Raw genomic sequence first — 22,806 nt, forward strand, 5'->3', positions numbered from 1 at the left:
TCTATTACTTTCTAGATGGATGCAAGATGTGAAATGGCATTAATAGTATCATATTTATCAATGTTATGTTTATAAAATTCCCTAATAAGCTCTGTGTTAATATCATAGATTAACTTAAAATTTTTAAATGACTCAGCTTCCAGAGCTTTTTGGGGAAAGTGTTCTGAATTCTACGACCCTTTGTGTGGAAAAGTTCTTCCTAAATGGCTAAGCTGTAATCCAATTTCGATTGTTCTCCAGTAACATCTGCTCTAATGTGTGCAATTGTGAATATTGGGTCAAGGACAGGGTTGGGCCTGGTCAAATATCTTGTTCATGCTCGTTTGCCTAGAATCTTGGTGAGGTAGTGGAGGGCAACCAGTACACATGGAACCTTCTCCCAACATGACTCCATGCGATAAGGAAGGGATGACCTGAAAAAAAAATACATTCGACTAGTTTCTTTTTGTAACAGTAGTTTGCATTTTGCAAATTGTACATCAGCATTTAGTATTCGGCCTCTAAGATGAGTAGTTATTGACATTTGAAATGAGTGGCAAACAGTTCTCATTCAGTAGTCACTGTGGTACTCTAACATCACCTGTTTAATTGAGACTGGATACAAAAGGCCATTCATTGGTTTAACTCACTGCAACATTTAGCTTTCCTTCCTCAATTCATTCTTATTGTATAACCTAAAAAGAATACAATTATGCTATTTTAAGTTATAAAATTTGCTCATTGGATATAGGTTTCAACCCAGGAGATTCCATTTGAGAACAACATAGGATATATTATGAAATGTATATAGATTGTACAAAGAAAAGTACAGCACAGGAACAGGCCCTTCAGCCCTCCAAGCCTGCGCCGATCATATTGCCCATCAACTAAAACATTTTGCACTTCCGGGGTCCGTATCCCTCTATTCCCATCCTATTCATGTATTTGTCAAGCTGCCTCTTAAACACCACTATCATACCTGCTTCCACCACCTCCTCTGGCAGCGAATTCCAGACACTCACTACCCTCTGCGTAAAAAAACTTGCCCCGCACATCTCCTCTATAGTTTTCTCCTCACACCTTAAATCTATGTCCCCTAGTAATTGACTCTTCCACCCTCGGATAAAGCTTCTGACTATCTACTCTGTCCATGCCACTCATAATTTTGTAAACTTCTATCAAATCGGCCCTCAATCTCCGTCGCTCTAGTGAGAAAAATCCAAGTTTCTCCACCCTCTCCTCATAGCTAATAACCTCCAGACCAGGCAGCATCCTGGTAAACCTCCTCTGCACCCTCTCCAACGCATCCATATCCTTCTGGTAATGTGGTGACCAGAATTGCACGCAATATTCCAAGTGTGGCCTAACCAAGGTTCTATACAGCTGCAGCATGACTTCCCAGCTTTTATACTCAATACCCCTGCCAATGAAGGCAAGCATGCCATATGCCTTCCTGACTACCTTTAGCCACCTGTCTTGCCACTTTCAGTGACCTGTGGACCTGTACACCCTGATCCCTCTGCCCGTCGATGCACTTAAGATTTCTGCCATTTACTGTATAATTCCTGCCTGTATTAGACCTTCCAAAATGCATTACCTCACATTTGTCCGGATTAAACTCCATCTGCCATTTCTCCGCCCAAGTCTCCAGTCGATCTATATCCCGTTGTATCCTTTCAAAATCCTCTTCACTATCTGCAACTCCTTCAACCTTAGTGTTGGCTGTAGTGCTGAATAAATGGGCGAATGAAATCATAAAATGCTGAAAATCTAAAAAGAATAGAAAATATGAGAAGTGCGTAATAGATCAGTTAGTACCTGAAAGAATAAAGTAGGGTAATGTTTGAATTGGGGCTGGGTTCTGACATTACCCTACATTTTGACAATTGACTTAATACAATTCCAGTATTTTCAGTTTTTGACACTTGTAAAGCAGATGTGTATGCTACCAGCACTTAACCAACATTACTGCCTCAGGTATAACATTACTGTGATGTCTTATTTTTTCTTCCCTGCTTCACTCCCTCCCCACCCTCAAACCCCATTCTCTTTTCTCCTAGTTACTTTGCCCAAATTCTGAACGAGCATGGTCCAATGGAAATTGATGACCCGATGTTAGTTGGCGAGTTTGAAAACTTCCCACCAGAGGCCCAAGAGCTGGTGCAAAATTCAGGTGGTTTGAAGTCATTCCTTATGGAATCACTACGATTTGTGGTGATTAACAATCTGATAGGACTGATGAAGCATGCGGTACAATTGAAGAGCTTGGCTTTAAACACAGCAACCAGGGGCACTGAAGAATCAAAGAACAACTCAGATGAAGTTTCTAATGAAAGCTTACGTCCAGCGGCTCATCTCAATCCCACTGCTAAAGAATTTAAACCTGTTTCTTTTCATCAATCATCTTTATCATGTCTGTCAGTTACAAATTCACTAAGTGAAATACAGAATCTTAATCAGCATTTACATTATGATGCTGAACTAGGAATTAATATTTCAACAGATAATATGTATATGAATATTAATCCATACTCTGATGAATCCATACCAGATATTCATAGCACAGACGTCAGCTTATTGGATCATAATTTGAAGACTAGTGATCCATTGACAGATCATTACTTAGGTGCAGTTGCTTCTGCCTCTCAATCTTCTTCAGTTTTCAATCCAACATTCTGTAGTGATGTATCATCTAGTACTATGCACTCTGACATACCGCAAGTAATCCCTGTTTTTTCAAATCTACCTATTACTAATTATAATTACCAGTTTCATTCTCTCAATTCTGATAGAGAATGTAACCCCATGACAAAAGAAATAGAAAATATGAGACTTTCATCTACTAGTGCTAATACAATAGTAATGGACACACTTGAAGAAATACCTCACAGCAATTTTAAGCCTGAAGACACGAATGGTGCAGCAAACAAGATGAGCAGTGAGGAGTCCGATAATACAAATAACAATAAATGTGAGAATAAACGAGGACCATTACTAAGGACCATTGCAGTACAGGTAAGGAGAATTATTTGTAGGATTTATCATGGGTTATTGTAACTGCTTGTTCTGGTTTAACCAGTTACAAACACTTAGAGAGAAAGGGGAGGTGTTAGGAACAGACATGTCATTCTAAATAACAATTATACTACTTATTCTGTGAACCATAAATCATCCTTCATTAAAGGAGAAACAAGGAACATGGAAATAAACATCTCACTTCTGTACCAGAGTTTCAAAAGTAATAAGGTAATGACTCCAAAAGGAAGCTTAATCTTTAAGCAATGAGGTTTTTCTGTTATAGGTTTAATTCTGTTGCTTTTTTTAAAAAAAACATTTTTAGGAATAGTTGATAAAATCATTATGGAGCTCCAGCTTGCTATTTCAAAATAAACGATTCACTATAATATCATATGGAACAGAAATGAAATACTGTTCACATCATTATGATTCTGGAGCCAGCATTTCCTAGATGGTTACAGGAGAAGGAAAGAAATGGGCGAGTAATTAAATAAATTATTCCTCCTTCGGACTCAAAGTTATCTGTTATCTATAGGGACCTGCCATTACATGTCATGGCTATAGAAACTTCACTCTCTTTGTTGGGACTAATTCCTTTGGTGTGGTGCAAGGACGGATAGGGGGTGCTGGTGGTGGTGGTTGTCCGGAATTACGAGAAACTACAGTTAAAGAAGGGTGTGCATGAGTGACAGTTGATGCAGCAGGGGAGTTAATTGGGCAGATAAATTACATGTGGACTCTGGGTCATTCATCAAGTATATGATGAATGAAATTGGTAGTGTGAGTGACGGTAGGTTACAATATCTAGACAGTGACAAAACAATTAAAATATAATAAAAAAATAACCCGGATAGTAGAATACAAGTTTACAGAGACTACCTGAAAGCTGGTAATGTTTTACTTGAAGTACACTGATCAGTTCTGGTCACCAGAATACAAGAAGCGTATCAATACTTTGGATATTGTGCACAGAAGAAATAAGACTGGCTGCAAATGTAAACGGGATCAGCAATAAGCAAAGATTAGTAGTATTTAACTCAATAAACATAGCTTCCCAAACAAAAACCAAAAGCATGTTTATCTTTTTTTAAAAATTAAACATTCTGTATGCAGATCAATATGTCTCATGATGGTGGCTCCTCACTTTAACACAGAGTGAGGCAGTATATGTTGCTCAGCAGAATAAGAAGGCCATGTGCTACGTTGAAAAAAAGTGTCTTGGGGTGATGGAGAGGATCTGGGGGTACAGACATGCAAATCGCTAAAAGCATTGCAGGTTAATAAGGCCATTAAATAAAAAAGCACTGCGGTTCATTAATAGAGGGATAGAATCGAAAAGCAGAAAAGTTATGCTAAGCTTGCATAGAACCTTAGACCACACTTGAAATACCTTGCACTGCAAGTTTTATGTTCCGTATTATAAATAGGACATAAAGTTACAGGAGATGGGCAAAATAATTACTAGAACAGTAGCATAACAGAGGTCATACTTAGGAAAGATTCTGAACAGACTGTGGCTCTTTTCTGTAGGAAAAAGACTGAAGGCTGATCTGATGGAGGTCTTTAAGATTGTGAAAGGAATGGTTAGCGTAGACGTAGAGAAGATATTTCCATTTACGGGTGAGACCAGAAGGAGGAGTCATAAGTAAAAGATGGTCAGTAGTAAAGCTAATAGAGAATTCAGGAGAAACTTCTTCACCCAGTGTAGTTAAAATGTGGAACTCGCTACCATAAGAAATATTTGAAGTAAACTGTATAGATGCATTTAGGGCAAGTTAGATAACCATAAGGCAAAAAGAAATAGAAGGATTTGTTGGTGGTGTTAGATGAAGTAGAATGGGTTGAGGCTCGTGCAGAGCATAAACGAGTAGTCTGGATTTATTGGGCCTTGTGACCTGTTTCTGTGCTATAAATACTATGTAATTATTACTAAACCAAGATGCTCCAGCCACTAGAAGAAAAGATGCATTAAATCAGGAAATGCTGTTCTGATACAAATCTTGAATTTGAAAATCCTGTAGATTGAGGGGAGTCAGAAGTTCCACAATTTTGAAGTCCCAGGAAAATAATTTTTAGCTAGCATTGGGTAGATGGAAATTAAGCGAAGTTGTTCTAATAGTTATTTTTGAAAATACTTTTATCTGATTTTGTTATAGGCTCATCAAGAATCTTCATGTAATACCAAAATCAATACTGATCCTTTTCAACCATTTGAAAATCAACAGGTAAGTGATGAAAGAAAGAACTTGCAATTATATAGTGCCTTTCACAGCCTTCCCAAAGCTTCGTGCAATCCATAAATTGCTTTTTGATCATGTTGATCAATTTGCACACAGCATGACCTCAAACACTGATGAGATAAATGACCAGATAACTTGTTTTGTTGATGTTAGTTGAGGGATTAGTACTGGAAGAACCTCCCTGCTTTTCAACTGGTTGTAAGAGGTTTTCCTTTTGGTCCATATGAATACAAATTCGGAGCAAGAGAAGGACTTTTGGCTCCTCGAACCTGCTCCGCCATTCAATAAGATCATGGCTGATCTGATTGTGGTCTCGACTCCACATTCCGTTTTTAGTTTAATGTATCAACTAAAAGGCAACCTATCTGACACTTCAGTGCAGTACTGAGGGACTGCTACACTATCGGCCTGGATTATGTGCTCAAGTTTCTGGATGAGGCTTGAAGCCATGATCTGTGTGTACTACTGAGCTGCAAGATTCCAACACTATACCATATGAACTGTTAAACAACCTTGATAAATCTAATAATTTGTTGCTTGGTTTCATCAATAGGGTGATATTTTGAGGATTGAGAAAGAGCACAATGTTCTGCAGAAACAGCTGCAAGAAGCAGAAGAAAAATATGACCAGCTTGCAGTTCGCAGCAAAAACGAAATTACTGCGCTTGAAGAAAAGATGTCTGAATTCATAGAGAAAAATGAGGTACCTGCAGATTTTTTCTACCTAGGATTTGTATATTAAAGCTCAGATCTGCAGTCACATCAATATAAATTCTTATGTGCAAATTTCGGCTAGAAACTGCAAACTTCTCACTGTAAGCAAAATTGTTTCTTCCTGCCTGCTGTGTCACTGTGATACCTTAGTTTTGTATCTAAGCTCCTTAGCTTGTATTGTTCTAACTAGTTTTACTTCTTCCTAAATTGATATATGTTTTTGTTTTAATTTAAGAATAAATAATAAAACCAAACTACTGTATTTTAAAAAATGATTATGGGACTTTTTAATATTGGGGCCTGAGTTACATCTGCAGACTGTGTTGAAAATGTCCCCCTGCCTTCAAATGTTGTTTATCTCAGGCCTACACAATAGATCTTGCTTCCCTTTGAGGTAGATTTAAAATGTGATTGTGTGAAGCAGGTGGTAGCATATTGTAGTATGTATTTACATCTCTCCCAATTTTTATTTCTATTAAAGTCAATGGAAGTAAAAACTTTTTAGAGATTTAAAATGGGATGCCAATTTGCTATCACCCATGTTACACTATCACACGAGTTTAAAATCTACCCTTGTGTGCAGCACCAGGAGCAGTTAACTAAAACTATTATAAAGGTCTTGCATATAGAATGAATTGCCTGTTGTGTCACATTTGCTGGAATGCTTTCCATCAATTTAAATAAGCACTTGGTAGTCAAAGCATTTTGGAAATGCACTAATTTATAAAGTCTCTCTGCAGCTACTAAATTCTGAGCTTGACTTGCTACGCCAAGACTTGGAAAGTGAAATCAAGAAGAGTCAACAAGAAAAGCGAGAAAATAGTGAAGCCTTAAAGATGCTCAGATCGAAAGTTAAATCTCTTGCTGAACTGAATCAAATGTAAGTAAAATTAGGATCCAGGATTTACATAGTTAGAATAACTGCCAGCCTTTTGCTGACATGAGACATAGCGAAGCTAGCTAATTTATCTGTGCATGTATGGACCAAATACATATTTGACAGAAACTGTGTTTTCTCATTGCATTGAAATGGAAAACACCCTTCTAGATGAGGATATCCTATTTATTTTCCATGCGTGGATTTAGACCTAATAATAAGTATTCAAAATGATTAAAATAAATTACAAAGTTGCTCCAAGCAAATTATTCACTAAAATGAAACATTCCAATGCCATCAGAAATGAGTTTAAAAATTAGGTCTGAGGGGGAAGTCAGTCAATTCATGGGATTGCCAAAGCCCAGAAAGTCAGATTCCAGTGAGGGCCCTTCACGGGAGAATTACAGTTCCAGCAGGTTCAGCTAGCTGAAGCAGGAGTTGCAGAATTCCTTTAAAGTTAATGGTAATGCGATGAGATTGGTATACAGAGTCTTGGGGCAGAAATTTTCACTCAATGGACGGGCGTGCACCTAGCCCGCTCGAGCATGAAATGACGCGTGTTGATGTTGGCTGAGAGTGCTGACATCAACACAAAGTCGCGCGATAGTTCGGTAGATGGGCACGTACTGGAGCCGGTAGCATGCCCGTGGACAATTAAAAGGTCTGTTAAGTCCATTAAGTAATCAACTAAATTAAATTTTTCGCTGCCCATCCAACCTAATGGTCGGCAGGCAGACGATAAGGCCAAGCAGCATTTTTTGGAAACCTCATCCACGGGTGGATGAGTCACGTTTGCATTTTTTTTCATATCTCCTCTTCTTCCTGAGCCAGCTGTGTCTCAGAGAAGTTATGAAGCGCTTATTTGCACACATGTGCGAAGTTTGCACTCGACCCGCTTGCTCTTCTCTCTCTCTCTCTCCACCCCATACACCGCACCCCCCCCCCCCCCACCCCCAGCACTCAACGCTGCTGCTTGCTACTCACGTTTCTCGGTGTCAGCTTCCCGACTGCCCCCATCGAGCACCCTCACCAAGGGCAAAACTCTGCCCTTGGTCTGTGCAGCAGTCGATGACAGGAATCTTCCAGAGAAGCAGGTTTTGAGGAGGCTTAGACTTGATGCAAGCTGCTGGTCAGTCTGGAGTCCTGCTGTGGTGTTTGCAGGCTGGAGGTTAAACAGCAGACTGAGTTTTGAGTCTAGGAATGTAATTAAAAATTTCCAAAGGGCAGAAGCTTGGGTCATTTGATGCCCATTAATGAGTCAGTTGCAGGCTAACAAGCAGTTTCTATACCCCTGGTCAAAATCCATTGTTCGCCTTAGATGGTGACGATTAGCACCTCCATAGGTAAAATGATTTTCGATGGCTCTCCCACTGTTATAGGACCAGGCTGGGGATAAAGGTTGTCTGCAGGTCCCTGGTTTTGTTGATTATAATGTCTCCTCACAATGAGAGGTGTAAGATTCCATAGGATGAGAGTTGAGCTTTTGTCCTGTAACCGCTGTTGGAAATTTTCAGAAACAGTAGCCAACTTGTGAATCATGTGACCTGTAGCAACCATTGTTTGGTTCAGCAAAGAAACCAAAGTCCACTTTTTAAATAAGCAAAAAAGCAAGGTTCGATTTAAACAGTTTATGATCTCTTTCATGTCTTAGGGACATGACATTAGCAAAATAAATAGTTGTTTTTCTGTTTATCATTTACAAATGTTCAAATACGTCATAGGTTTCAGCTTAGATAGTGAACCCAGCTAAAGGAGCTTAACGGTTTTTTATATAATGTTGAATCTGATATTGACTTGAAGCGTTCGCTCCACTTCTCTCTTCACAGATGTTACTTGACCTGATAAACATGTCCAGCATGATCTTTATATTTCAGATTTCCAGCATCTCCAGTATTTCACTTTTGTGTTAGTGTTGTTTTGCAGGACTTAACACTAAAACAGTTAGTCTAATATGAGTAGTAGATTCTGTGATTAAGGACATGGTAACAGGGCACTCAGAAAATCATAATATGAAAGGGAAATCATGTTTGTCAAATCTTAAGAATTTTCTGAGGGTATAACTAGTATATGTAACTTTATGGATAACTTAATGTAAAAGGAGGAACCAGTGATGTTGTGTACTTGGGTTTTCAAAAAGCATTTGATAAGGTGCCACAAGATATAAAATTAGGTTTCATGGGATTGAGGTTAATATATTAGCATAGATTGAGGATTGGTTAATGGACAGAAAGTGGAAGAAACAGGATATTTTCAGGTTGGCAGGCTGTAACTAGTGGGATACCGCAAGGATTGGTATTGGTGTTGGGCCTCAGTATCAATGACTTAGGTGGGAGGACTGAGTGTTATGTTTCGTGGTTTGCTGATGATACAAAGTCAGGTGGGAAAATAAGTGATGAGGATGCAAGGAGGCTGCAGAGGGACATAGATTGAACATGGCAGATTGTATTCAATGTGGCGAAGTTAGCCACTTTGGTAGGAAATTTTCTTTTAAAAAAGCAGATTTTTTGAATGTTGAAAGACTAAAAAATGTCTGTATTTAGAGGGACCTGGAACCCTTGTACATGAATCACAAAGTCAACAAGCAAATAGTATGTAACTGGTATTACAAAGGGGTTGGAGCATAAATGTAAAACAGCCTTGGTACAATCATGCACAGCATTGGCAAGGCCATACCTAAAGTATTAAATGCAATTTTGGCGTCTATACATAAGAAAGGACACATTTCCCTTAGGGGGAGTGCAACAAAGGCCCCTGGGATGCATGATTTTCCTATGAGAACAGATTGAATAAACTAGACCCATGTTTCCTAGAGGTTAGATGAATAAAAGGTTATCTAATTGAAACATATAAAATTCTTAAGCAACTTGACAGGGTAGATGCTGGGAAAAAGATCCCCCTGGCTGTGGAATCTAGAATGTGGGTCAAAATAAGGGCTTGGCCATTTCTGTCTAATTTGAGGAGAAATCCCTTCGCTCAGAGGGGTGTGATTCTACCCTAGAGAGCTGTGGATATTCAGTCATTGAGTATATTCAGGACAGAGGTTGATGGATTTCTGGATACTAAGGGAATTAAAGAATATTGGGTATAGTGCAAGTAGGTGGAGTTGAGGTAAAAGATCAGCCATGGGGCTGAATGGGGGAACCAGACTCAAACGGCCAAATGGTCTTCTCCACCTCCTATTTCTTATGTTATTCCGTGGGCAAAATTAATATCTCTTCTTAAGACAGTCGCCCAGGACAAAGGATGACTTGCTCCCACTCTGGTTCATTGGCTTCTGAGATAGCTAATAAGTCCAATGTGCAAGCAGACTCTGCCCCACGCAGGGCAGGTGGTGCTTGAAGAGTCAGGCAAATGAGGTGTTTGGAGGTTTGTGTACTCTCTCCAATGCCCCAACTTTGCCTTTGCCTGCTCCCAACATTATCTCTTGATGTGTTTATTGCCTTCCCTATAAACCTTCTCCATTTTGGTCGGTCACAAGTCAGGAACTCCCATGGGTCGGCAGAGATGTTTTCCCTCTTCAGTGACGCTTTGAGAACATCGCTAAAGCACTGTCCTCCTGGAAGTCTCTTGCGGTGACCGAGTTTTGGTAGAACAGTTGCTTTAGGAGTTTGGTGTCAGGTATATGAAAAACATGTCCCAGCCAGCGGAGCTGATTTTGTGTGAATAGCACCTCAATGCTGGCATGTGGGCTTGGGAGAGGACATTGCTGTTGGACTGCCTTTCATGACACTGGATCTGGAGTATTAATACAATAGTCATTTGGTAGTATAGAAGTTGAATATTGCTGAAAAGTAAGTCATATTGCTGAAGCTTTCAGTTTTGCACTCATCAGGACAAACTCAAGAATGCCAAATTTCAAACAATCACAACAATTTATATTACAGAAGAAAAGGTGCTGAATGTTTGGCAACTTAACAATCTATACTACCGGAGAATCGTGTTCGTTCAAGATTTGGCATTCTTGAGTTTGTCCTGATGGGTGCAAGACAGAAAGCTTTGGCAATATGTTCCTTTTTTCAGCAACATTAGTATAATAATATAGTTTGAAGTCAAGTGACTGAACAACTTATTAACTGAAAATAATGTACTAGCTGCAATTTATGTCTGCGTGCAGCAATAGAAGTCCCATATCAATGGCAGATTTATCTTTTTAAGACATGTTGAGTCCTTCCAATTTTTCTGTTTTCATAACTATTTGGCCTGTAGGCAACCTTCCCAAAGCCTTTGCTTTTGCCTTTCTTTAAGCAGATTCAAGGTAACCATTTACTAATCTTTGTTTGATCAACACACGAAAGCTTCTCTCTGGCTTGGCCTCTGATATTGGGCCCACTTAGAAGTGGCCTGCTTTACAATCTGAAATTCTTTTGTCCCATTCTGCTACTGGAACATGCCTGATGTTTTATCTTAAGCTTGTAATGTCCTTTTTCTTATTTCCTCTGAAGGCACACTGAGAATATTCAGGAAAACGAACAGCTTTATGAAAAACGTTCTCAAGAATTTGAGGAAATGAGGCAAGTTTTTTTTTGGACTCTCAACAAAAGTTTCTAAAATATGTGTTTTATTATTGCACTTATATGTAAAAAAGAAACAATAATAAAAAATAATTGAACATTCCTTTATGTCATTTAAAAGATAATTATTTTTGCTGAATCCTTAGTAATCAGTCATCAAGAGAAAAGAAAAAGCTGGAAGAAGCCATTAAAAAGAGTTCTGACATGTACCAAGAAACTAATAAAAGAGCCAGTGATGCAGAGGTAGAGATTTAAAGTTAATTTTCAATCTTATCTCATTTTTAATCCTCTCCTGAAGCCAGTGACTTGTGCCTGGGTACAGTCACACAGCCCCAGGAGCCCACTGGTACTGTTTCCAAGTTCTTGTTCTTATGTGTAAGGCTGGAGAGTGAGTTTTAGCAACCCATTCACATGGGAGAGGCAGATGAGGGAATTAAGCAGCTCAATTGGCTGACTGCTGCACCTGAAGCCCAGATGCATTTGAAATTCACTAGGCTCCACTAAACTTTACATCCTTCCATGATAGTTAAACTTGGACCATATCTTTAAAGAGAACACTGCAGTCCCTAAGCAGTGCTTCCACCTGCTTGCAGTGTTTCTTTGCTGTTCAGCAATAAGTTAGGAATTACAGTTTGCAGTGGGATCTTTCTCTCTCCCAATACCACTGCTGTCTTTTCTCTTCATATGATATAAACCCAGTCCTCCTTACCTGACAATCTCAACAGCATTTCTTCCAGCCAGGGATACTGGGTTGCAATCTGAAGAACTGATTGCTTCTTTCCCAAACAATCTCCTTTTTCACCAAAATTAGCTGCAATACACTCAATGTACCTATCTCTTAACAGATCAGGGTTTGAACCAGGTTCATCTTGACTTCCAAACTTCAAAGCCACACTAAGATAAAAGCAAAAACTGCAGATGCTGGAAATCTGAAACAAAACAAATACTGGAAAAAAAACTCAGCAAGTTTAACAGCATCTGTGGAGAGAAAAATGAGAGTTAATGTTTTGAGTCTGTATGACTGTTCTTCAGAGCTAAGGAGAAGTAAAAATCCCATAGCGGTCTCTACATTGGAGACCAAATGCAGACTGGGTGACCGCTTTGAGGAGCACCTTCCGTCTGTCCGCAAGCATGACCCAGACCTGCTTGTCGCTTGCCATTTCAACACCCCATCCTGCTCTCATGCCCACTTGTCCGTCCTTAGCCTGCTGCAATGTTGCAGTGAAGCTCAATGCAAACTGGAGGAACAGCACCTCATCTTCCAACTAGGCACTTTACAGCCTTCTGGACTTAACATTGAGTTCAACAGCTTCAGACCATGAACTCTCTCCTCTATCCCACCTCTTCCTTTATCCCTTTTTTAAATATTCATTTTTATTTTTGAATTATTATTTTTTATCCACTTATTTCTATTTTATCATTTTTATTCATTGTTTTATACAACCTTTTATCCTATTTTCGATCTTTTTCCCCCACCGCCATCCCCTCCCCCTACCCCATGCCCACAAGGGGCATCTGTCACTTGTTCATTTTGTTCTTTTCAGAGTACTTACCCTTGTCCTGCTATAACATTCTGCTTTCTTACCTTAATGCCACTATCAGCACTTCCTTTAGCCCTCACCACTAACATTAACACCCCCTTTGTCCTTTTGGTCGCAACACCTTTGCCAATCTCTCCTTTGCCCTCACCTATCGCTGGCCTTCTACCCAGCTTCACCTGCTCCACCCCCTTAAACAGTATAAATTTCATCACATTTTTACTTCTCTTTAGCTCTGAAGAAGAGTCATACGGACTCGAAACGTTAATTCTGTTTTTCTCTCCACAGATGGCTGTTAGACTTGCTGAGTTTTTCCAGCATTTTCTGTTTTTGTTTCAAAACTACACTTTTACTTAGCCATTAAACTATTGGAGGAGTCAATAAAGGTCTGCAATTCAAACATTACAGTTCTGTGGTTTAATCTCAACAAATATTGGCAAAGCTCATAGGCAGAGTTTCATTCAGACGTGATCATTGAAGTTGGGAACAAAAGGTGATCTTTAATTAGTAAGAACCAGAAGATAATGTGGCTACATCTTGAGTATAGTTTTGAAGGCTGTCTTATTATTGTTTCAGGGAAGTTGGGATTTTTTTGTTTCGTAAAGTCAAGTAAAATCTTTATTTGATTGAAGTGGCATCTGTTACTTGTTTTAAAATTTTTGATCCTTCAATTATTTAATCTCTCCCTCACCTTTGCTTAGGTGTCTGCGCTGGAAAGCTGGCAGAACACACAATTGTTTTTCCATTACGAAGCAGCTGAAGATGCTAGAGGTTTTCTGGATAAAATGAAAGCAACAGCTGCCAGGTGAGTCTGAGATGTTGTCTGATTTATAATACTTGGGTTAGGGCCATTTCTTTTTTGCTGTTGCCAGTTTCCCACAAGTTAATTACAGGTGAGGAAGGCCTTTTGGCCCATCTGTTTATCCAGCCAAAAAAATCCTCAAGCTCCCCAATCATTCTGGCATCCAATTGTTAAACGATTACAGGATTTTCACCTTGCAAAGTGATGTTACAGCACAAGAAGGGGTATTTGGGGGTAAGCTGCGGGTAAATATTTAATTTTTTTCCTACCTATAATTTAAATCAGATCAAATAATATGTTTAAAGACTTAAAAAAATAAGCTGTGTTGATTAAAGACATAAACTTTAATGTATAAACAAATAAAACAAGATTAGATATGGATTACAGTGCAGATGCTGTGCCACAACTGCAGCTTTTGGGAGTTTGTGGAGATTCTAGACAACCGCATTTACAGTAAGTGTCTACATCTTGAATTTCAAGCTCAGAATTGTTGAACTGGAGACCATGATGCAGCTATTGTGGGTCATCAGGGAAGGGGAGAGTTACCTGGACACTTCAATCCAGGAAGCCCTCACATGCCTTAAGTTAAGTCTGATCAGGGACAGGAGGATGTGACTGAGAGTCAGGTAAGTAAGGGGACCCCAAGTGCAGTACTAGTAGAATTTTAGCCCTTGCGCTTAACCAACAGATACAAGGGTCTTCATGCCTGTGTGAACGAGAGCAGAGTTTGTAGGGTGGATGAATAAACTAGCCATGGCACTGCAATACCGGAGAGTGAAAAGGAATATGATAGTGGTAGAGGACGTTATAGTCAAGGCTATCCTTTGCAGCTGTGACCAGGAGTTCCAGTTGCCTGCTGAGTGCTAGGGTTAAGGATATTCCTTGTGGCTGGAGAAGAACTTGGCGTGGGAGGGGATCGAGTTGTTGCAGTGCGACTAGGAACCTGTAATATACTTACAACTAGGAATGAGATTCTGCTGAGAGTTTGAGGAGCTAGGGGTGAAATTAAAACACAGGGTTCCGATTTTGGGGCACTGGCTCCAGCACGGGGGAAAGGAGGAACTTTTCTGTTGACATGGACTCCACTTAAACTTGGCTGGCGCCAGTGTCCTGGCAAATCAAGTAACTAGGTTAATAGATAGTGCTTTAAGCTGTTGAAGGTGGGGTGTGGGAGGACTCTGAAAACAATAATTTCAAAAGCAGTAAGAACTGTCAAGGCTGTTCGAGCAGAGTAAAGATTTGGATACAAAGAAATATTCAGAGTGGGTTGGCAAGGGACAGAGAGTTTAATAGAGATAATGGAGTATTAGTGATTAAGATGAAATGGGGGCAAAAGAGAAAAAAGTTAAAGCTTAGAGATAGCATTTGTGCAAAACATTCACAACCAAACAGTGAATTAATAGCATGGATAGAAATAATGGGAGACCCGGTTGCAAAGTGACCAAGTTGAGAATTAATTATGCAGATAGTCACTTGGTAGTGCAGAACTTTAGTATTGCTGAAAAAAGAGACATGCTGTCAAAGCTTTTTATCTTGCACTTTTCAGAACAGATTAAATATTCCAAGATATTTGATGTTTAGAACAGATAGAAAAATGGGAAAGGAAGAGGGATCACCTGGATAATCAAAGATGGGATAACGGCTGTAATGAGAAAGGATCTTAGCTCAGAAAATCAAGGTGTAGAATCAGTCTGCTTAGAATTCAGAAACAACAAGGGACAGAAGCACTAGAGGAAGTAGTTAATAAACCTCTTAACAGTAGTTATAGTGATGAGCAGGAAATTAGAAATGCATGTTACAAGGGTAATATGGTAACCATGGGGAACTTTAATCTTTGCACAGACTGGCCAAATCAAATTTGTAGGAACAGCGTGGAGGACAGGTTCATGGAATGCATTCAAGATAGTTTATAGATTCAGTATGTTGAGCAACCAACTCGGGAACAAGCCATTTTAAAGTAAATATTCACAAAATCATAAGAAATAGGAGCAGGATTAGGCCGTTTGGCCCCTTGATTCTGCTCCACCATTCAGTGAGATCATGATTGATCTGATTGTGGCCCTAACTCCACTTTCCTGCCTGCCTATCATAACCCTTAACTTCATTGAAGGCCATTGTGCAATGAGTTGGTTAATTAGTAACCTTGTGCAGTATGACATAAAACAATCTGCAGTAGTTCTCCCCAGTGTAGTGGAGACCATATTGTGAGCAGCGAATACAGTAGACTAGTTTGAATAAGTATACATAAATTGTTGCTTCACCTGGAAGGAGTTTTTGGGGCCTTGGATGATGAGAAGATAGTAGGTAAAAGGGCTTTCCTAAGCTTTCATGGAAAAGTGCATGGGGTTTTGGGGGTGACTGAGTAGTAGACCAGGATATCACAGACGGAACGGCCCCTTTGGAATACTAAAAAGGGAGGGGTGGCATCACGCTGGTGATGATAGAAATGGTGGAAAATGATATGTTGAATATGGAAGCTAGTGAGGTGGAAGGCGGGGGCAAAGGAACGTTAGTGTGGTCTTCGGAGGGAGGGTAGGATCAGAGCTGAAATGTGGGAACTGTGCAGAACTCTTTGTTTAATAGGTGTGAGGTTGAATGTCAAGGTGACACTGTTGCTCTGCACTAGTTGGGCATGTTGCATGTTGAATCTATTAGAACTAGACCTCTCTCACCTTATGCTTAGCTGTACAACACAGAATGTTTCCAATCCATTTCATCTATCGTTGTTCTGTCCACTTCAATATCTTATCCAACCCATATATTAATTCCTAGGCTGTCTCTCCTGATTTCACTAGCCCTGTTCTTTTTGGTCTCACAACAAATTTGACCCATTTGCCATCCCCTCCTTTTGCCTTCCTTTGCAGCTCCACATGGTCATTCTTATGCCCTTAGACATTATTACAGTTAGCCCTCATCCTGACTTTGTCTAGCATGTGCAAATTTCGTGGGCATATCAGCATAATGGTTGTGGTACTGGAAGCTCAGTGGTCGAGGGTTTAAATTCACTTTGGCAACATATTAAATTAAAATCAGTAAATTTGGTAATTTGTTGACTGTCATCGGAAGAAAATTACCATCAAAAGGACAGTTTTTGTATATTTTTTAAAAACTTCACTGGTTCGTTCATATCATTCATGCCTGATCGTAATCTACACGTGACTTTTAATACTCTCTAAATTAGTCAAGTAAATCACTCGGATGTAAAAATGCCTTCCAAAGGTGGTACCCCAAGGCAAATTCAGCTCTGCCACTGATGGCTGAGATGAATTGAATAATAAATGCAGGGATCATTTGAAATATAATGCTTTCTGGTGACAAATTCCCAAATTAGGACTGAAGATGTGCACACAAACGTGTCTAATGTGACTTTGAAGGAAAAGCCCGATAAGACCTGCATCATTGTAAGCGTTAAAGCAATAGTGCTTGCAATTCTAAGAAAGATCTTCTGATATCTGAATAATCTCTCTTTATGCAGCAGCTCAATCTCAGCTATGCCACAACTACAGAGGTCAATTGCATCTTGGGAATCATTTCTTTTTGCAATCAACCAGCAAATTCGTCAAACTGAGGTGTGTTTGTCTTGCATTTGGCACAACTGTAGCCATTGCCTTTTGTTCAAGGATGTATTGTTACCTTCATAAATATGATTGCCAAAACAGAATAGCCAATTTGAAAAAAATGTTTACTGCATTTAGAATCATAGAAAGAGGCCACTTGGCCCGTTATATCTGCGCCGGCTGAAAAACGAGCCACTCAGCCTAATCCCACTTTCCAACATTTGATCTATAGCCTGCAGGTTACTTGAGGTGCATATCCAGACATCTTTTAAATGAGTTGACGGTTTCTCTCTCTACGACCTTTTTGGGCAATGAGTTCCAGACCACACTCTGGGTCAAAATATTTTTCCTTATCTGCCCTCTAAACCTTCTACCAATCACTTTCAATCTATGCCCCTTAGTTGCTGACCTCCCTGGTAAAGTAAATAGGCCCTTCCCATTCACTCTATCCAGGCCCCTCACAATTTTGTACTTCTCAATCAAATCTCCCCTCATCCTTCTCTATTCCAAGGAGAACAACCCCAGCCTATCCAGTCTTTCCTCATAGCTTCAATTTTCCATCCCTGGCAACATCCTTGTAAGTCTCCCCTAGTGCAGTTACATCCTTTCTGGAATGAGATGACCAGAACTGCACACAGTACTCAAGTTGTGGCCTAACTAATGATTTATACTGTTCCAGCATAATCTCCCTGCTCTTATATTCTGTGCCTTGACCACTAAATGAAAATATTCCATGTGCTTTCCTAACCAGCTTATCAACCTATCCTGCTACCTTCCAGGATCTGTGGACATTCACTTCAAGGTCCCTCACTTCCTCTACACTTCTCAATATCCTGTTTATTGCATAATCCTTTGCCTTGTTTGACCTCCCCAAATGCATCACCTCACACTTCTTTGACTTGAATTCTATTTGACACTTTTCTGGCCACCTGACCAATCCATTGATATCTTCCTGCAGTCTGTACCAATCCTCCTTACTATCGACTTGTGGCCAATTTTTGTGTCATCTGCACACTTCTTGAACATTCCCCTTATATTTATGTCTAAATCATTAAGATATACCACAAAAAGCAGCGGACCTAGTCCTGAGCCCTGCAGAACCCCACTGGAAAAGGTCTTCCAGTCACATAAGATCTATCAACAATAACCCTTTGTTTTCTGCCACTGAGCTAATTTTGTATTCAGCTTGCTACATTCCCCTGAATCCCATGGGCTTTTATTTTTTAACCAGTGTGCCACATGGGACCTAGTCAAAAGCCTTGTTAAAATCCATGTAGATCACATCAACTGCACTAGCCTCATCAATCTTCCTTGTTACTTGCTCAAAAAATTAAATCAAGTTAATCAGACACAACCTTCCCCAAACAAATCTATGCTGACTGTCCTTGATAAATGGACTGTCCAATAATTGCTTGCCTAGCTAGTGATGCCCACATCCCATGAACGCATTTTTTTTAATTCTGTGCCTTTCAAGTGACAGCTTAGCTTATCCTGTCCCTCAGAATCGATTCCAATAATTTTCCCACTACTGAGGTCAGACTGACTGGCCTGTAATTATTCGATCTATCCCTCACTCCCTTTTTAAACAAAGGTACAGGCATTAGCAGATCTCCAATCCTCTGGCAATTCACCTGCATTCAGTGAGGATTGGAAAATGATGGTCAGACCCTCCACAATTTCCTCCCTGGCTTCTTTTAACAGTTTGGGGTATATTTCATCCAGCCCTGGTGATTTATCCACTTTCAAGGATGCTAACTCTCCTAATACTGCTTCTCTCCCAATGTTTATCAAATCCAGTACTTCACATTCCTCTTCCTTAACTAAAATGTCTGCATTGTCCCCCTCTTTTGTGAAGACAGGTGCAAAGTATTCATTAAGAACCATACCCATACCCTTTGCCTGCTCACATAGGTTACCTTTTTGGTCTTTTATGGGCCCTACTCTTTCCTTACTTATCCCTTTACTCTTAATGTATTGATAAAACATCTTTAGGTTCTCCTTGATTTTGCTTGCCAATATTCTTTCATGCCCTCTGCTTTCTTAATTTTTTTTTTATTTCACCCCTCCTCTTTCTATACTCCTCTCGGCTTTCTGTAGCATTGAGTTCTTGGTGTCTGATATAAGCTCTCCTTTTCTGCCTTGTCATACCACATAAGCTCCTTGACACCCAGGGGGCTCTAGATTTGGCCATCCCACCCTTTTTCTTCACAGGAATATGTTTACTCTGAACCCCTTGAATCTCCCCTTTGAATGCCTCCTACAGCTGTGACACTGATTTGCCTTCAAAGTAGCTATTTCCAATCCACTTGTGCTAAATCACTCCTCAGCTTAGTAAAATGGGCCTTGACCTAATTTAGAACTTCAACTCCTGTTTTATCATTGTCCTTTTCCATAATTATGTTAAAAATTACACTTAATATCTGTAGATTACCCTGCATGCTGTATAAATTATTAAAAATGGGATAATCCTGGTGTCAGCTTACTTGATATTGTGCTTGTACCATGTATTCCCCCAATCAGTTGAGTACCAAATAATGTTCACGTTCCCTCAACATGCTGCACTGAACTGAGACTTGACCACAAGTTTTCTGTATAAATGTTGATGGTCTTTAATGAAAAGTCAACCTGGAAAACGCTACTGATAACGTTCTGCAGCAAAGTTTTGAAAACTTATCAAGCTTGAGCAATAACGCAAAGTATTCCAATTTTACAGATACACTTTAATTATCAGAAGACTCTGGTAAAAAAGGGAACACAACTAAGCAGCCTTCCACAAGTGAATATTCCAAACCTCCCAGCACCACCAAACTCTAACGTAAGTATTCAGTGAATTTTTTCTCATAATAGTTTACACTTTTGAAACCAAACAGATGCATTCTGCCAAAGAGCCTGCATCATACCTCAGCTGTACAGGTAATTAGTTCGAATTGAACATTATTTAATTCAAAACCATGAGACCTTAAGGAAATGCTCTAGCTGCGGTTGTGCAGGTTTAGGATTTTAACTGGAGGATGTGTGTGTAAATTCACAAAACAAACCACAGCATCCCTTAGACCTTTTTTAAATTATTGGTTGAATCTTCGGAGATTGGTCCAAGAACACTGGACCATTGAACTTTTTAACTAGCAACAAAGGACAAACGTGCAGATTGTGATTGACTAGTGCTATTGTGACACACAAAACACACACGGAAATACACAGTTATGCACACTAGGTTCAGTTAGATCTGCAGCAGGCACGAGATGAAGGAAAGTTTGGTTCCTTGGCCACTATTCAATCTTCCCTGTTGGTCTTAGCTTAATTTGCTGTAGATCGTTCAGACCCTTGAGCCTGTCCCACCATTCAGTCAGATCATGGCTGATCTGAATCTCAACTCCATTTACTAATCATACCTTCCAAACACATGACCTCGCACCTTGAGGGACAAGGGCTGCAGATGTAGGCGAACACCACCACCTGCAAATTTCCCTCCAACCCGCACACCATTCTGAATTGGAACTGTATTGGCGTTCTTTTGCTGTCGCCGGGCCAAAATCCTGGAACTCCCTCCCTAAGAGCACTGTGGGTGCAGCTACACCACATGGACTGCAGTGATTCAAGAAGGCAACCCATCGCCACCTTCTCAAGGGCAATTAGGGTATGGGCAATAAATGCTGGCCTAGCCAGCGATGCCCATGTCCCATGTAAGAAATAAAAGCAGCTCTGTATCTCTTGATATACTTACTTAGCAAAAAAACGTTGGTATCGGTCTTGAAACCGCCAATTGTTCTAGTATCCCACAGGCTTTTGGGAAAGAGAATTCCAGATTTCTTCTACCTTTTCTGAAAAGATGCTTTTCAATTTCCCATCTAAATAACCTTTCTCCTATTTTAAGAGAAAATAGCTTCTCTGCACTTACCCTATTGAATCCTTTTAGCATTATAAACACCTTAATCAGATTATCCCTCAGTCTCTACATTCAAGGGATCACAAGCCAAATTTGTGCAACCTGTCCTCACAATTTAGCCCTCCAAGCTCTGGTATCATTTGAGTGAATATCCTTCCTAAAGTGTGATGCCTAAAACCGTACACAGTAACCCACCTGGGTCAGACCAAGGCTCCATAGAGTTGATGCATCACGTCCTCACTACTGTACTTAACCCCTTGAGATAAAGGTCCATTGTTTTTTTTTATTACTTTACGTGCTTGTAACTAGCTTTTAATGATTTGTCTATTTGATTCTCAAATCTCTTGCTCCTGTACAGTTCCTAGTTTCTTGTCATTAAGACAATGATCTATTGTTCTTTGCACTAAAGTGAATGGCCTCACAATTGAATTCCATCTGCCATCATTTTGCCCACTCGCTTTATCTGTCCTTTGCAACGTCTGGTAGATTTAATTTAGTGGGCTATGGAAGCTGCCAGCCAAAAGTAGATGTAGAAGCAGCTTTGGGAGACAACTACAATAATCTGCATTTTATAGACTCATAGATGTTTACAGCATAGAAGGAGGTTATTCGGCCCATCATGTCCACGCTGTTCAACAAAAACCTGACTACAGTGATCCCATTTTCCAGCTCTTGCATTTTCACACCGCCTTGAAGACAGCAGCAGCCAGATGGGAACACCACCACTTGGAAGTTCCCCTCCAAGCCACACACCACCCTGACTTGGAAATGTATCACCGTTCCTTCACTGTTGCTGGGTCAAAATCCTGGAACTCCCTCCCTCACAGCACTGTGGGTGTACCTACACCACATGGACAGCAGTGGTTCAAGAAGGCACCTTCTTGAGGGCAATTCGGGATGGGCAATAAATGCTGGCTTAGCCAGTGATATCCACATCCCATGAACAAATTTTTTTTTTAAATTATTAAATTTTCATTACCAAGGTATTTTGCAGCTAAAGTGATAGACTTCAGTTGAAGGCCAGGTTTTAATTTAAATGTAGGGAAAGATAACTGTACCAAGTCAAATGGGCTTATGAAAGAGGTTTAAATGTGGGGGAGGAACAGAAAAGTATAGATCAGTGTTGAAAGACTAAAGGATGTGGCCAGGAATGTAGGAATCTAAAGGAAGTTGTAACGGCAGGGAAGGAATGAGGCCATGGACGGATTTGAAGGTGGGCCAATAATTTTGAAAGTGAGGCACCGGAGGATGAGCACAGATTGGGATGGTGAATGAGACTTTGTACGTGGTGCAAGTGTAGTAGAGTTCAGGGTGAGTTGGAACTCATCATGTAGGGCAGTGCCCATGAAGCCAAAAGGGGCATTTGGAAAATCTGGAAGTGACAAAAGCCTGGATGTGACTCGCAGCAGCAGCAAGTGGAGATAAATCATGTTTTTTGAGCGAAAGCAAGTATCCGTGGTGTTGGGTCTAAATATGTGTTTGACTATCTGCTTGTGTTTTTATTCGTTCATGGGATGTGGGCATCGCTGGCTAAGTCAGCATTTATTACCCATCCTTAATTGCCCTTGTTCAGAGACAACCACATTGCTGGGGGTCTGGAGACCCAGATAAAGACGGCAAATTTCCTTCCCTAAAGGGCATTAATGAGCCAGATGGATTTTTAGGACAATCACAGTCATCATCA

At 40.0% G+C, this 22,806-nt stretch overlaps 1 protein-coding gene across 3 annotated transcripts in view; it reads left to right on the top strand.

The window, feature by feature from the left end:
* The window catches only part of ttc3 (tetratricopeptide repeat domain 3), a 125,204-nt gene that overhangs the window by 88,802 nt on the left and 13,596 nt on the right, over window positions 1–22,806 (top strand). For all 3 annotated transcript variants that reach the window (XM_041211142.1, XM_041211141.1, XM_041211143.1), the window contains exons 30-38: window positions 2,040–2,994; window positions 5,154–5,222; window positions 5,791–5,940; window positions 6,692–6,831; window positions 11,271–11,339; window positions 11,486–11,582; window positions 13,579–13,682; window positions 17,155–17,248; window positions 19,950–20,051. In XM_041211142.1, coding sequence (XP_041067076.1) covers window positions 2,040–2,994; window positions 5,154–5,222; window positions 5,791–5,940; window positions 6,692–6,831; window positions 11,271–11,339; window positions 11,486–11,582; window positions 13,579–13,682; window positions 17,155–17,248; window positions 19,950–20,051 — 1,780 coding nt within the window. The remainder of the gene's footprint in view (window positions 1–2,039; window positions 2,995–5,153; window positions 5,223–5,790; window positions 5,941–6,691; window positions 6,832–11,270; window positions 11,340–11,485; window positions 11,583–13,578; window positions 13,683–17,154; window positions 17,249–19,949; window positions 20,052–22,806) is intronic.

Source organism: Carcharodon carcharias, chromosome 18 (genome assembly GCF_017639515.1).
Source record: "Carcharodon carcharias isolate sCarCar2 chromosome 18, sCarCar2.pri, whole genome shotgun sequence".
Lineage (NCBI taxonomy): Eukaryota > Metazoa > Chordata > Chondrichthyes > Lamniformes > Lamnidae > Carcharodon > Carcharodon carcharias.